At 33.1% G+C, this 14,151-nt stretch overlaps 1 protein-coding gene across 1 annotated transcript in view; it reads left to right on the top strand.

Moving 5' to 3' along the window:
* Positions 1-14,151, top strand: part of LOC101154316 (eyes shut homolog) — a 436,121-nt gene that overhangs the window by 91,849 nt on the left and 330,121 nt on the right. Inside the window, exons 5-7 of the mRNA XM_055391317.1 lie at positions 605-776; positions 1,705-1,783; positions 9,843-10,042. Coding sequence (XP_055247292.1) covers positions 605-776; positions 1,705-1,783; positions 9,843-10,042 — 451 coding nt within the window. The remainder of the gene's footprint in view (positions 1-604; positions 777-1,704; positions 1,784-9,842; positions 10,043-14,151) is intronic.

The following is a 14,151-nucleotide window of genomic DNA, read 5'->3' as shown; positions in this document are numbered from 1 at the left end:
CTGTAAATTATTACCTCCCTAAAAACGTTTTTGGGTTAACAGGAAGTTTATTTTTTGGCTTGGTACCTCTAGTTGAGCATAGAGGTGGTTCCCGGTAGGTGCTTAAAAAATATTCGCTACTTGGCCTTTGAAAATCCCAGGTATTTAGCTAAAGTTAGATTTCATTTAGAAATCTCAGAGAGCCCATTAATAGACTCACTAAAGCCAAATTTAGAAAACTTCAAACTCATTCTTAATTCTTGTAGGTAATAAATGTTTGACTCTCAAAGACCATTACAAAAAAATTATGAATTAGTATCCACAGTGACAACTTGATATAATTCATTACTTCACTAATATTCTCAACAAACATCACACTAAAAACAATCTCCTCAGTAGATTAAGCTTGTGCTTTGTTTTTGTCATTCACATTAAGTTAGTAATCTGAACATTCATAGACCTAAATATATTTAACCTTGAAATGTATTTTCTTTTGCTACCAAATACCAAGTTATCATTATAGAGAGAGGTCTTCATTTCTTGATGATGTTTACCATAATGAACAAACTTTTAAGAGTTTTGTATTTAAATGGTTTCATGTTTTGCCTTGTCTGTTCCAACACAGGCATCAATTGTGAAACAAATCTAGATGAATGCCTATCAGAGCCCTGTCTCCATGATGGAGTTTGTATCGATGGCATCAATCATTATACCTGTGACTGCAAGAGTGGGTTTTTTGGAACACACTGTGAAACAAACGCCAATGATTGCCTTTCAAATCCTTGTCTACATGGAAGGTAGCTATTTTTTTTTATTATTAGCTTTATGAAAGTATATTTAACTCACAATATTTAAGACTTAATGTCAAGGGAAAGTTGATAAAGATAGTTTTAATTATGCTCTTTTATAAAACAAGAGCTAAGTACATTTAAGATGACAGATGCTGCCAGTTTTAGCTAATGCAATGTACTGATACATTATCTCTGCCCTTCTTTTATTTCTGTTCATTAGCATAAAGTAATTTTCTATAAATGTGGATTAATTAGACTTTAATATACTTAAAGGTAACTGCTCATGGTAATAGAAGTAGCAGGTAAGATGATGAGAAATTCTATTATTTGCTGTATGGAGAGATAATACCACACAGTATTTAAAATGTTCCTAAGTAAACTGGTTCTTTCAGCCCTATGTGTATGAAAAGTATTTTATGACTCTATGAATCTGTATAATAACTGCTCTGATCATGGATAAAATATTGGTTAATACACATCTAGAGTGAAGGTATTTCTAGGAGATGCAGGTGGCAAAGAAGAATGTATCACAGATGCATCATGCTGCTTGCTTCGACGTTAGTTTTCTTTTCTAATCCTGCCACCTACTTTGTAAGCAGGGAAGGGAGAAAGAAGGTTGGCAGCTCATTGCAATGCAGGCTGGCCATAGCTAACTTCAGTTTCTCACATAAGCCCTAGACATACTTTTTATCTTTTAAAACTGTTCATTCTTTTCATTGCCATGGGGAAAATGGCGAAAATGAAAATTGATCCGTTTTTTCAGTCCAGTCACCTTCAAGGATGAGAAACCCAGGAATAAACTCTGCTTTGTATTGCTCATGGGAGTGCTTTTTTCACCTGAACTAGGAAAGAAAAGTTTAAATGGTGAAACTCCCTTGAAGTTATGCTTTAACATCTACTTATTTGAAAATGTAATTCTAATTCTGTGTTTCAGGTGCACAGAACTTATTAATGAATATCCATGTTCATGTGATGCAGATGGGACTAGCACACAATGTAAGATCAAAATTAATGTAAGTCTTATAATTTTATTCAAGTTATATGACAAAAATTTAATTTAAAAGAAAAATCAAATTGCTTGCTGTAGGTTTCAGAGTCATTTCTTCCACAGTTGTTGATGATTTAACTGTTCTCTCATCTTTCCTCTGTGTAATTCTTTGGCTGCTCCAAACAAAACTACAAATCATGGCTTTTTTTTCCCCCACCTTTTCCTTCTTTGTCTCTTGTTGTTACAAAATTCCACAATTCTCCTCCCTCCCGCCGACCGCCCCACCAAACTAAATCCTAGAAGTATCCATTATCAACAGTTGCTCAAATGGCTTAAATTTTACCATCTGTCTCGTCCTCCCTGGTCTTAGGAGACAGAGGTATCTGTGGATCTGTAGGGATGACATAGGATTCAATTAATTCAGATATCACAAGGAGAATATAAATACTGGATGTATATATCAAGACGTGGGCAACACCTTTAATATTCTCAGGATATGTCTTTCAATCTTCAGGAGTCTCATGTGGTGTGATTGACATATGGTATTTTATATGGGATGCCTCATTTGTTGAAAAATGTTGGTCGACTGAGAATTGTGACCGTTCTTGGTGGATGAGAATCTTGTGAGCCTTTTGGAATACTGGGGAGTTCTTCCAAATCATTTTTGATTGACAATAACATGGTAAAGGGAGGAAGCATACAAACTAAAAGCCTTTGTCATTGTGAAACCATGGGTATTTTATTACATTCTTTGTGTCTCTCTCCCTCGTCAGTAAAACATAGATATACTAGTTCTGACATCACAGGGTCATGTGTGAGAATGCACATGAAACACAGTAACTATTCAGTAAGTGGCCCTTCCAGAGAGGGGTGATGGAGTAGTTAAATGCATTCACGGAGAACCAAGATTGAAACTCTATATTGCTACTTACCTACTGTGTGTTCTCAATTTACATTTATCTTGAAATTATGTTTTGACTATTCAATAAAAATAATCACAGTAACTACCTCAGGTTATTGCAAGAATTAAATGAGATAATGCATGTAAAACAATTAGCACATTTTCTGACACACAGTTTTAAAAAGCATAATTATCTGTTGATATTGTGTTTATTTTGTTCTGGATAGTGAAAGCTATTCTTGATGTGGAAAAGGAAATGTAATAGATAAATTCCCTAGTAGAGAATGAATGAACCATACATCTTGTTTGCATTACCGCAAATATTGCCTGAAGTAATGTCTAAAACCATATTTCTTAATAGTACAAATATCATATTCTTAGTTTTGTATTAAAATATCAGTAAATAGACATTTTTGACATATGTATGTATATATGCATGCATACGTATATACATACACGGCCAATATTATGAGAGCAATTCTTAAAATTCTACCTATGTGATTCTAGATTTTTTCCTAATATTGTTATTTTGACATAAGAGCAAACTCATTATACTCAGTGACTTTTTTGTCTTAGAAGTATATCTTAGGAATCATTCCATTAAAATGCAATTCATTCTTTTTAATAGCTATAAAGTATTCCAAATAAACACTGAAGACCACACTTACCTGATGAGAATATGAGCACACCGCTTACCTAGATCCTATTAAATGAAATCACTTTTTACAAAGTGTTGACTAATTTCATGAGGAAAAAGTAATTTGTCATTATTTTAATTTATATTTTCCTAGGTTACTATCAAGATTGAACACCTTTCCATGCTATTATTTGCCATTTGTAGTTCTTTGTGCCTTGCCTACTTATAGCCCTTTTACTTTTTGATTACTTGCCCTTTACTTTTTGATCTGTATGTCTTATTTTAAATTATAGATAAAATCCACTAGGTTCTGAAAAAATGCAAATCTTTTATAAAGTCTGGACACTCTTACTTTATACAGCTTATGAATTGTGAGATTTTCATATTTTTCTTTACCTTTTTCTTCCTAACCGGACTTTGCTGCTCTCCAAAGAAATCCTTCCCACTGTGATATTTTAAATATACTTTTATATTCTCATCTACAATTATAGAATTCATGATACTTTTAGTGCTTTAACTCATAGTGAATATATTATGATTGATAAAAGCTAGGAATCTAACTTAATGGTTTCTTTTAAGTATAATCATTTTTTCCAAGAAATTTTATCAAAGGGTCTGTTAATTCTTTCTTGATTTGGAATGCTCCACTTTTCATATAATAGATTTCTATATATGGGTTAGTTTTTGGACTATTCTGTTTCTTTACTTTTTATTTCATTTGCACCAGTACTATCTAGAATAATTATTATAGTTTAATACATTTTTTAAAATTTTGTCATGTTTCACTAATACATTAAGTGTACTCTATATGTAATTTTGCTCATTCATTCTGTAAATCTTAGATATTGAACGTCTATAAGAAATTGAGATATAATAATCATTAGATATATTTCCTACCTGACCAGCTCCACATGGAGAGTGATCTACATCTCTCTCTATCTTACTTACTAGCTGACCTATTTATTTTAACTTTCTCTATGGTGCAATGCTTAGATAACACACTCTGCAGGAGATTCATGAACTGTTTTTCAAGGCTAAAGAGGCAAGAAAAATGGAGAAAGATAGGCAGTACTAACTGAAAAGAGCACTCGGGTCAATATAGGGCGAGGTGTTACATGTGAACCTCCTTAGGAGTGGAAATAATATAGTTTATGTTAGGGCTGGATGGGCAACAACACAAGCAAAATTGCTGTGATGGTTAATATTGAGTGTCAACTTCATTGGACTGAAGGATGCAAAGTATTATTCCTGGGTGTGTCTGTGAGAGTATTGCCAAAGGAGATTAATATTTGAGTCAGTGAACTGGCAAAGACAGACCCACTCTCAATTTGAGTGGGTACAATCTAATCGGCTGCCAGCTCAGCTAGAATAAAGCAGCCAGAAGAACGTGGAAGAACTAGACTGGCTGAGTCTTCCGGCCTCCATTTTTCTCCCATGCCGGATGCTTCCTGCCCTCAAACATTTGACTCCAAGTTCTTCAGCTTTTGGACTCTTGGACCTTCCACCAGTGGGTCGTCAAGGGCTTTCGGGCCTTCAGCCACAGACGGAAGGCTGCACTGTCGGCTTCCCTACTTTTGAGGTTTTGGGACTCGGACTGGCTTCCTTGCTCCTCACCTTGCAGACGGCCTATTGTAGGACTTCACCTTGTGATAGTGTGAGTCAGTACTCCTTAATAAACTCCCTTTCATATATACTTCTATCCTATTCGTCCTGTTTCTCTAGAGAAACCTAATACACTTTGTTTTGTTTTTTTGTCCAAGTGACAATTAGAAGGAAGCTTTAAAAATTACAATTAATGCTGGAGAAAAGCAAATGCATGCCTGGGGAGAGAACATATGCCATGACTAGTGAAAAAAATGTAATTTAAGTTCTGGATATGCACACACAAACAGAAAAGGAAAGTGAGTAGGGCAGCATAGAAACCAGATATTTTTCTTTCAAGTTTGATAAGACTTAGGAGGATGGCATGTATCCTTCTCATGCACCATGTATCTGTACATGGAAGCAGCATTATTTTTAAGATATCAAATTATAAATATATGTTATGTACTGAAATGGAAAAAACTAATTACAGAATTAAAAAATCGTGACTTTCTCAGATGAAGTAGAAATAAGAGAATTCGTGCTTTAACTCATAGTGAATATATTGCTATGAGCAGACTTAATATAAAGCAAGGACTCATGTAAGTTCTCTAAATAAAAAGGAGAGAATTAAAGAACTGTGTCTAAATAGCAAAGACATGGAATCAACACAGGTGACCATCAGTGGTGGATTGGATAAAGAAAATATGGTACATATACACCATGGAAAACTACAGAGTGATAAAAATGGGTCATGTCCTTCACAGCAACATGGATGCAGCTGGTGGCCATAAAACTAAGGTAATTAATGCAGGAACAGAAAAACAAATACCATATGTTCTCACTTATAAGTGACAGCTAAACATTCAACACCCATGGAGATAAACATGGGAATAATAGACACTGTGGACTAGAAGAGGGTGGAGGGAGAGGAGAATGGTTCAAAAAAATGACCTATTGTATGCTATGCTCACTACCCAAGTGCAATACACCCGTGTAACAAGGCCGCACATGTATCCCCTGCATGTAAAAAACTGAGTACGCACACATGAGTGCATGTATTTGTGTTTCTCTGAGTGTGGACTGTAATTTATGAGCTTTTTATTTAATATAATTTACATTTTGTCTGCCATGTATATCATGTATATTTTTCTATTTTTTGTTATTCTTTCATTAGTACATAGTGGATTCTGGCATTCAGAAAATTATTTTCATGTATCCAAATTTACTTGATTACAGACTCTAAAGGTTCTGTGATTTTTGACAGGTTTAAAAGGGACTTATTTAACAAGTTCTTCTCATTCTTTTTATTTGAAATTAAATGATTGAACCATCAGAATGCTTTCCAGGAGAGGGTTTGAGTTGGAGTCCATCTCCCTCAACAAATGGTCAGCTTTTTCCTACAAATTATTTTAGAGAATATCGATATCCTTTAATTAGAAACAAATCTTTAAAATAAACAAGATCTTGCAAAATGGGAACATTCATTACACACACACAGAGTACATTGCTTTTCCACTTAATCATAGAAAATTATTCTACTTTATATATAATTATATATATATTCTATACTACCATATATTGTTCTACTTTCTTCTTATTAATATTCTATTGTGTGGAAATACCATATTTATTTAATTAGTATCCTTTTTTGGATATTTAAGATATTTTAAGTCTATTGCTCTTAATTCTTTCTGTGTTTTAGGTACAGAAGTTTGAGTTCATTCTAGCTATTTCACAGCAGAAAATAATCAGCACGACTTTTAAGACCCCCTCTTGCTCATTTGTTTGTGTGTGCCCTACCATACTTGTGTGTTTATCAGAAATCTTTTCCTACGTATTTGTTCTGACAAAATGTGATTAGTACTTATTGGTATATGTATCTTTTGTTTAAATAAATGCCATTATGTTCTCTAGGTATTTGTTCTCTAGCTATTCCATTATTTGCCCTCCTCCATAAATCTTGAATCCCTAAGTTAGGGAAAGCCTATCACGACTCATGCAAAAGTGAGCCCAAACCTAGATCAGAAGAGCAAAACAAGTGGGGGTAAGAGAAGTTGCATTTCCTTTTCCAGACTCTTTTTACTACCAACAGCAACCACATGTCACTTACAGTGCTACAGATTCCGTAGTTACGTCTAATCAAAGTTCTCAGTCTTTTGGATTGCCCAATCCTGCAGCTTGCAAAGTAAAAGCCCATATAATTAATGAGATTTTGAATATACGCATTTAAAAACACTGGACTACACTAGCAGTTTTTATTCAGAACTGGACAAAGTTCACGGAATTCTGTGAAGGTTAATAGGCCTTTGCAGAGGGAATGGTAGGGACTTAGTAGGTACCGTGTTCTGTTCCCACTCTTCAAATAGTGGTTCTCTCTGTATCTGTTTCCCTTTCTTCAAGATCTTAATTGAGGAAGGTATTCCACTACCCAAAACACCAATGCTAAAAAATAAAACGTGATGCCATGAGAGAAATGTTATGATAAAGATGACATTGGGTAATTTCCTTTTCTAGGCAGTTAAGAGATCACAGGACAACCCTGTGGATCTAAACCACATCCCTCAGAGAGAACACAACTAACTGAGTCAGTGAGATAACTGTCACATTTACTAGCCCAGTTAGTACTTTGCCCTGTCTAAGAATTTCACAATGAATATATCACTGCCCTGTTCCTTTCATGCTCCTGTACATTTCCTGCATAATATTTTCAGTACAAGTTGAATGAATATATCACTGGGGTCAAGCTCTGTTGTCTAGATTGCCCTGGTCTGCAGGATTCCTCCCAGCTTCCATCTCTTTCTCTAAATACTCAACCTTTTATATCTTTTATTTTCTGAAATTACTTTAGTGAACTCTTTGGGAAAGCACTTTATTATATTAAATAGAATATAGCAAAGCAATATAAATGATGATGAACAAAAGGAAAGGCATCCTTTTAAATTTTTAAACCAGGAAAGATCAAGAACTTTAAATGACAATTTGATTTCCTCTAAAAAGAAATTGCCTTTGTATTTCCCATTAAGCTTTCTAATTAATTTAGTAAAAGATTCTTGAAACCCTGGAGACAGAACTTTTGGCAGTCTAAAAACTATCCCTATCTTCCCATGGGAGATACAATTCAATTAGTTTATGTAATGTTTTCTAATAAATCATTCTATACATATCTAGAAACAGAGCTAAGGGAGAAACATGTTTCCACATGCCACTCTCTGTGGAATTCTGCATTTCTATTCCATAAATAAAACTGCAATACCTACAGGATAGTCTACTATGTGCCCTTGGTTTTTCTTAACAAGTTCACATTTTCAGCAAAAGTGGAACAAATATCAAAGGATTTGTTTATAAAAACATACTTAGTTCTATCACTTGTGGGGGGGTGGGGGTGTACAAGATCACTATCTAAGTTCCAGGCATGACTGGAATATTATACTGAAGTGCACAATTCATTTCTAATCGTGGATGACGCTAATTAATCTCTCTGATAATTTTTAACATCATCTAATTTTCCAGTGGATACATGATATTAATGCAATGGCTTCCGTAATAGTCTTGTCGGTATGAGTTTTTGTTGTTAATACTTTTTTTAAAAGTCACTAAATATTTGTAGGCATAGGTGTCAATTAATGAACAATAATTCTAGAAAATTGTCACTTTTCAAGGTAAAATGCTGAAGAAGTATTTTATGTTTGCATATGCAATTATCCTTGAGAATGGAAGAACTCAAGACCTAGAGTGCAAAATGATTCAAGTTGGTTTAGGTTCATTAAGATATTATCTTTAGGTAAAACTCTTGAAAATAAACAGTTTTACTAATGATGTCATAACTTTCCATAAATTATTTCTCAGAATTATGGGTGCAAATCTTTTCAGCTTACATTATGAAAAATAATGTCATACCATGTTTGTGGTACTATGACATGTGTTTTCCACACTGTAAGTATATATATAAACCCTAAACTGTAAACTTAAAAGCATATGGTATATGGTATGATATGGTAGAAGCTAAATATACAGAGAAACATATTTCTTGTTCAAATTAAGTGCCAAAAGATTGAAATAGAGGCTGACTGAGCTCTTGGCCTTCAGAGTGGAGAAGAAAGAAAGATAATATTTACTGATCACATATGACGTTTAAGACACAGTGCCATTATTTTATTTAACTCTCATAGCACACCATATGAGGTGGGTGATATTATCACCATTTTGTGCATCCATGTAGTTACAATAAATAAAATACCATTTGTTGAATAAGTAAGTAAAACTATGAGAAATTTTAAAATATTTTTAAGCTTAAAAAGTAACAGGTATTATCCAGATTCCTCTAACTCTACAAGACATCTGCACTTCTGCAGCTATAGGTGTCAGAAATGCTGGACATACATTTGGACAAATGCATGGGGAAAAGTAGGTAATTAAAAGATTAGGATTGGATTCAAACTTCAGCTATTACAGATGTTTTAGCTATTTTACATGGATATAAATGCATTGTGAAATGTTTGTTCTAAGTATGTGATCAAACCCAGAAATCCTTTGAAATTTAATGGAAGTACTATTAATCATTACCGTAGGAGAGCAGAGTTGAACTGGGGCTGTTTTGGGAAAACTGAGAGGTATGGTAGACACTAAGGGCCAGTGAATTCTGTTATCTGCAGAGGAAATTTGCTTTAGCACCATTATTGGGGGCAGGGGCAGTTCTCTGACATGGTACATCTTTTTATAAAGATTAATAGTGATTTTATTTCTTGGTAAATCAGCAATAAAATATTTGACAGAGTCTTTCTGGTAATAAAAGGTAAAAAGCCGCTTACTGTCATAAACATATATTTCAATTAACAGAGGAAGGAAATGTCAAATAAGTTTGCACATCAGTTTTTTAGATTATGTTTAAATAAAAATATAATTATATTAAAAGGGTCAACCTTATACTAATAATCAAATTTGATTCTCTATTTCTTAATCTAGGACTGCACATCAATCCCTTGTATGAATGAAGGCTTCTGTCAGAAGTCAGCACATGGATTTACTTGCATTTGCCCACGTGGATACACTGTTGCATACTGTGAAAAAAGCATTGATAATTGTGCTGAGCCTGAACTTAATTCAGTCATCTGTCTTAATGGAGGGATCTGTGTTGATGGGCCTGGACATACTTTTGACTGCAGGTCAGTATTTATTTACCCACAAGTAAGTAAATATATATTTAGGAGAGCTTATAAACATCCCACTAGTAATGCACTCTGCAATGTAAATACTAAGTTTTGAAGTAAGATTTTATCTTATATATTTATATAAGCACAACTTAGAAAATAACAGTTACAAAATGGCATTGTTTATATTTTCCAAATATCATATATTCATATCACTCCCATGTTTTGCTTTCCCAGTTAAATCATCCCTGATTTTATAATTGTTTTTTTCTCTTCTCCTTTCTCAAAGTGGGTTTTTATTCTTTTTCTTGAATATTTTATACCAAATGAATGATTTGCTAATATTTCACATTTATAGAATAATTCCTAGCCAGAGATTCATTTCTGTTACTACTATGCCTATCTCCTGAGATCTTAATAGGTTATAAAAATTTTATTTGAGTTATAAAAGCAAATTATTCTATCACTATATTTTTGAACCACTTTTTAAAGGTATAGTTTTAAACTTTTTAGGAGATGAATTTTTTTCCTTTGTTATTTCTGATTATATAATATATCCAATGGATTGGTCATTTGAGAATTTAGTCACTATCTGTTCAACTTGTAAAATAATAACCGAACCCAGGTATTAAAAAATATACACACATACTTTACCTCCTTTCAGTCTCATTTGTGCTAGGATGATGTTAAGTTAAAATTTGTGAGCTGTATTTCTGTCATATATCTTAAATTACTGACAGGTTTATCATGTATATCTTGATATATAGTTATTTACTAGTAAAGTATACTTATCATTTCTATATTTTATTATTTCTTTTTTAAGACACTAATATATTCTGCCTTCTATACAATACTGTCACTTCCGTATTTTCTGTGTTCAATATCTAGGGCATGTTTTGCCTACTTATATATTTTGGTATCTACTGTATTTTTTATTTGGTGTATATCTCTAGTAAGACATACATAAAAGCTAATTTCATATAAGTTCAAGAATATTAACTTACATTTAGCATAGGCAAACAATGTTTATTTATTATTATGACATAGATATTAGTTATTACACATTGCCTAACATGCCATTTTTGTTTGATATACACATGCATCAGACATGTGTGTGTACCTGTGTGTGTGTGTGTGTGTGTGTGTGTGTGTGTGTGTATTTTAAATCCTTCTTTCTTGTATCTTGTGTTTTGAACATACTTTCTGTTTATCGTACTTTTGTAGATTGATAAAATATAGTAAACATGTTTTTTATACAAATGGAAATTACATAAAACAAAATTATTAAAATGACTGCTACAAGGATTCACAGGGTTATAACCTAATAATTGCCTGGATTAAGTCATTAATCATAAATTGAACATATATTTCTGATGGATACAGTGTTAAAAATCAGGATTCAATTCATGGAAATACATTTTGTTCAATAAAAAAATTGATTATCAAAATAAGTAAACATAAACCTAAAATGTGTATTTTTACAATCTGTTAGTATTTGTTAAATCAAGCACTGTAAGAGCTCTTAGTCCATTTAGTGTTGCTATAACAGAATAACAGAGACTAGAAAAGAGGTTTATTTGGCTTATGCTTCAAGTGGCTGAAAAGCCCAAGAGCATGGCATAGGCATCTGTTTGGCTTCTGATGAGGGTTTCATGCTGTACCATAGGATGGCAGAGATGTGAATGTGGAAGCTGGAATGCAAGAAGGACCAAACAGGAGAGGCAACCTTGCTTTCTGACACCCACTGTACCCAGAACTAATCTTTTCTCGAGAGAACAAATCCAGTCTCATGAGAAAGACTTTAATCTATTTTAAAGGTCTATTCACTGTGTATGGGCACCACCTCCCAACATTGCTGCACTAAGGTTCCAACATGAGTTTTGGTATGGACACCTAAACCATAGCAAGCTCCTTTATAAATATTCCTTTTAGGGAAAAGTTATCCACAGGCTAGCTAGGCTGATTTTTTTTTTTTTTTTTTTTTTTACAGCATGAAGCCAGTGGAATTCAGGCTGAAAATGCCTGCTTCTTTTCCTGGCATATTTCCCAGGGATAAGCATAGGCATTCATTACTGCTCTAAAGTTATTCAGACTGTATTTAAATAGGAGTCATCTATCTCCAAAATTATCATTGCTGATTCAATGTGTTTAAAAGCCCCTGAAGATCTGTCAATGGTAATGCCTTGGGAGGTGCAGTTTCTACTGGGACTCCATGCTACACTATGAGAAGTCAGAGCTGGTGCCAAGTCAACACAGTCCTTAGATAGTTTACTTACCAAAGAAAACTCATATTCTAGGATAGAAGGTAGTGCTTTTCAAGTCAAATTATCAGATTTGTTCATGGGTTAAGGGTTAATCCATAATATGTTTATGTAAAATCATAATAAAATTATTATTTGATATTTAAAGAAGAAAATTGAACTTATTGTTCTGAGTTCTATTTTGTGTTCTCTAAATTTAATCAAAAAGAATCATGTCACTCTTAAAAACCTGGTAAAATATTTTGTTGTTATTATCTTTATACTATTTTTGCTTCAAAGTTTATGCCAATCATAGTAAAAGTTAATGTCTTCATTCTTGTTGCTGGTTTGTTAATGATTTTGCTAAGGTCTGTTTGACTTTAATTGGGAAAATTACTCAACTTTATAACTTTGCACCTTAAGGGTATTTATTCTGAGGTCTTACTTGCAAGGAAAACTATTATATTAAATACTTCAGCCTTTAATGACCTGCAGAATATTCCATAGGCTTGCACTTATTTTAGAATTATTTTTTCCAATTGAAATTTAATGCTGAATGACATTACACAAATAAACAAAAAATGTAAAGACTGTGCTACCCTTTAAAATTGCCTGTAATTTTTTTAATTGCCAACCTAAAATATTTTGTTGTGTTGTAAGATTCACATATTAATTTTAACTTGGTGAAATGTAAATTTCTTAGATCTTATCTTTGACTGAGGATGATATAGTAAGTGCTGTCAAGTTTGCTTTCATCTCCATCATTGCCAAAATTAAACCAAGGAATGGTCTTTTTTCATGAATGCTATATGTTATAAATTCAGTTGATTCATTTCTTTCACAGAAGTTAACATGACTTTTATTTAATTAAAAACCATGTAGAAAAGATTTATTCCAATGACTGACATATAGAGAACTTATAATTTAATTCCCTTCTGTTTTTAGTTCTGGAGTTTTAAGTGTTTATTCAAAATATGTGGTGTCATACGTTTCTGTTATTTATTTCTTCAAGTCAGGAGAATTTTTAAAATTATTCTATTTGTCTTATGCAGATTGATATTGATTCACTCATTCTGCATTCTACTTTGGGTAGCAATATTGCTTACATATTGTATATCACACTTCTTGAAACATTTTCTTTGATGAAATTTTTTGCTTCCTTTTTTAAAAATTTCAACATTTTCAACATTTATTATAGATTAAAGGACACATACACAGGTATGTTATAGGGGTAAATTACTTGATGCTGAGGCTTGGGATCCCAAAAATCCCATCACCCAGGCTGTAAGTATAGCACCCAATAAGAGGTTCTTCAGCCCCTTTTCTCCCTTCTGCATCTAGTGATCCCCATTGTCTGTTGTTCCCACCTTTATGATCATGTGTATTCAATGGTTAGCTCCCACTTATATGGAGAACGTATGGTGTTTGGTTTTCTGTTCTTGTGTTTGGTCATTTAGGATCATGGCTTCCAGCTCCACTCATGTTTCTGCAAAGGGCATAATTTCATTATTTTTTGTGGCTGCATAGTACTCTATGGTGTGGTGTATATGTACCACATTTTCTTTTATCGATCCGCTGTTGATGGGCATGTAGGTTGATTCTATATCCTTGCTATTGTGAGTAACACTACTTAAAACTCTGTCCTTCATGTATTTCACTTTTTTCAGTTTTTATATTTTTGTTCCTTTCACATTTTTATTTACTTCTCAAACTTTTATCCAGTTTTTCTGAAATTTTTGTATTTTAATCTCTTTTACTTTTCAGTGTGCCTTAGTTTTTCATTATTTTCTTTCATCGTAAATGTAACGCCCACTTAAAATGCCATATTATTATCTTCTGTTTACAGAGTAGTTTATTCCAAGAGTTTGATTTTTTTCAAAGTTC

The sequence above is a fragment of the Gorilla gorilla genome, chromosome 5 (assembly GCF_029281585.2).
Source record: "Gorilla gorilla gorilla isolate KB3781 chromosome 5, NHGRI_mGorGor1-v2.1_pri, whole genome shotgun sequence".
NCBI classification, from domain to species: domain Eukaryota; kingdom Metazoa; phylum Chordata; class Mammalia; order Primates; family Hominidae; genus Gorilla; species Gorilla gorilla.
The sequence above is the reverse complement of the archived record's forward strand: the minus strand, read 5'-3'. Positions and strand labels throughout refer to the sequence as shown.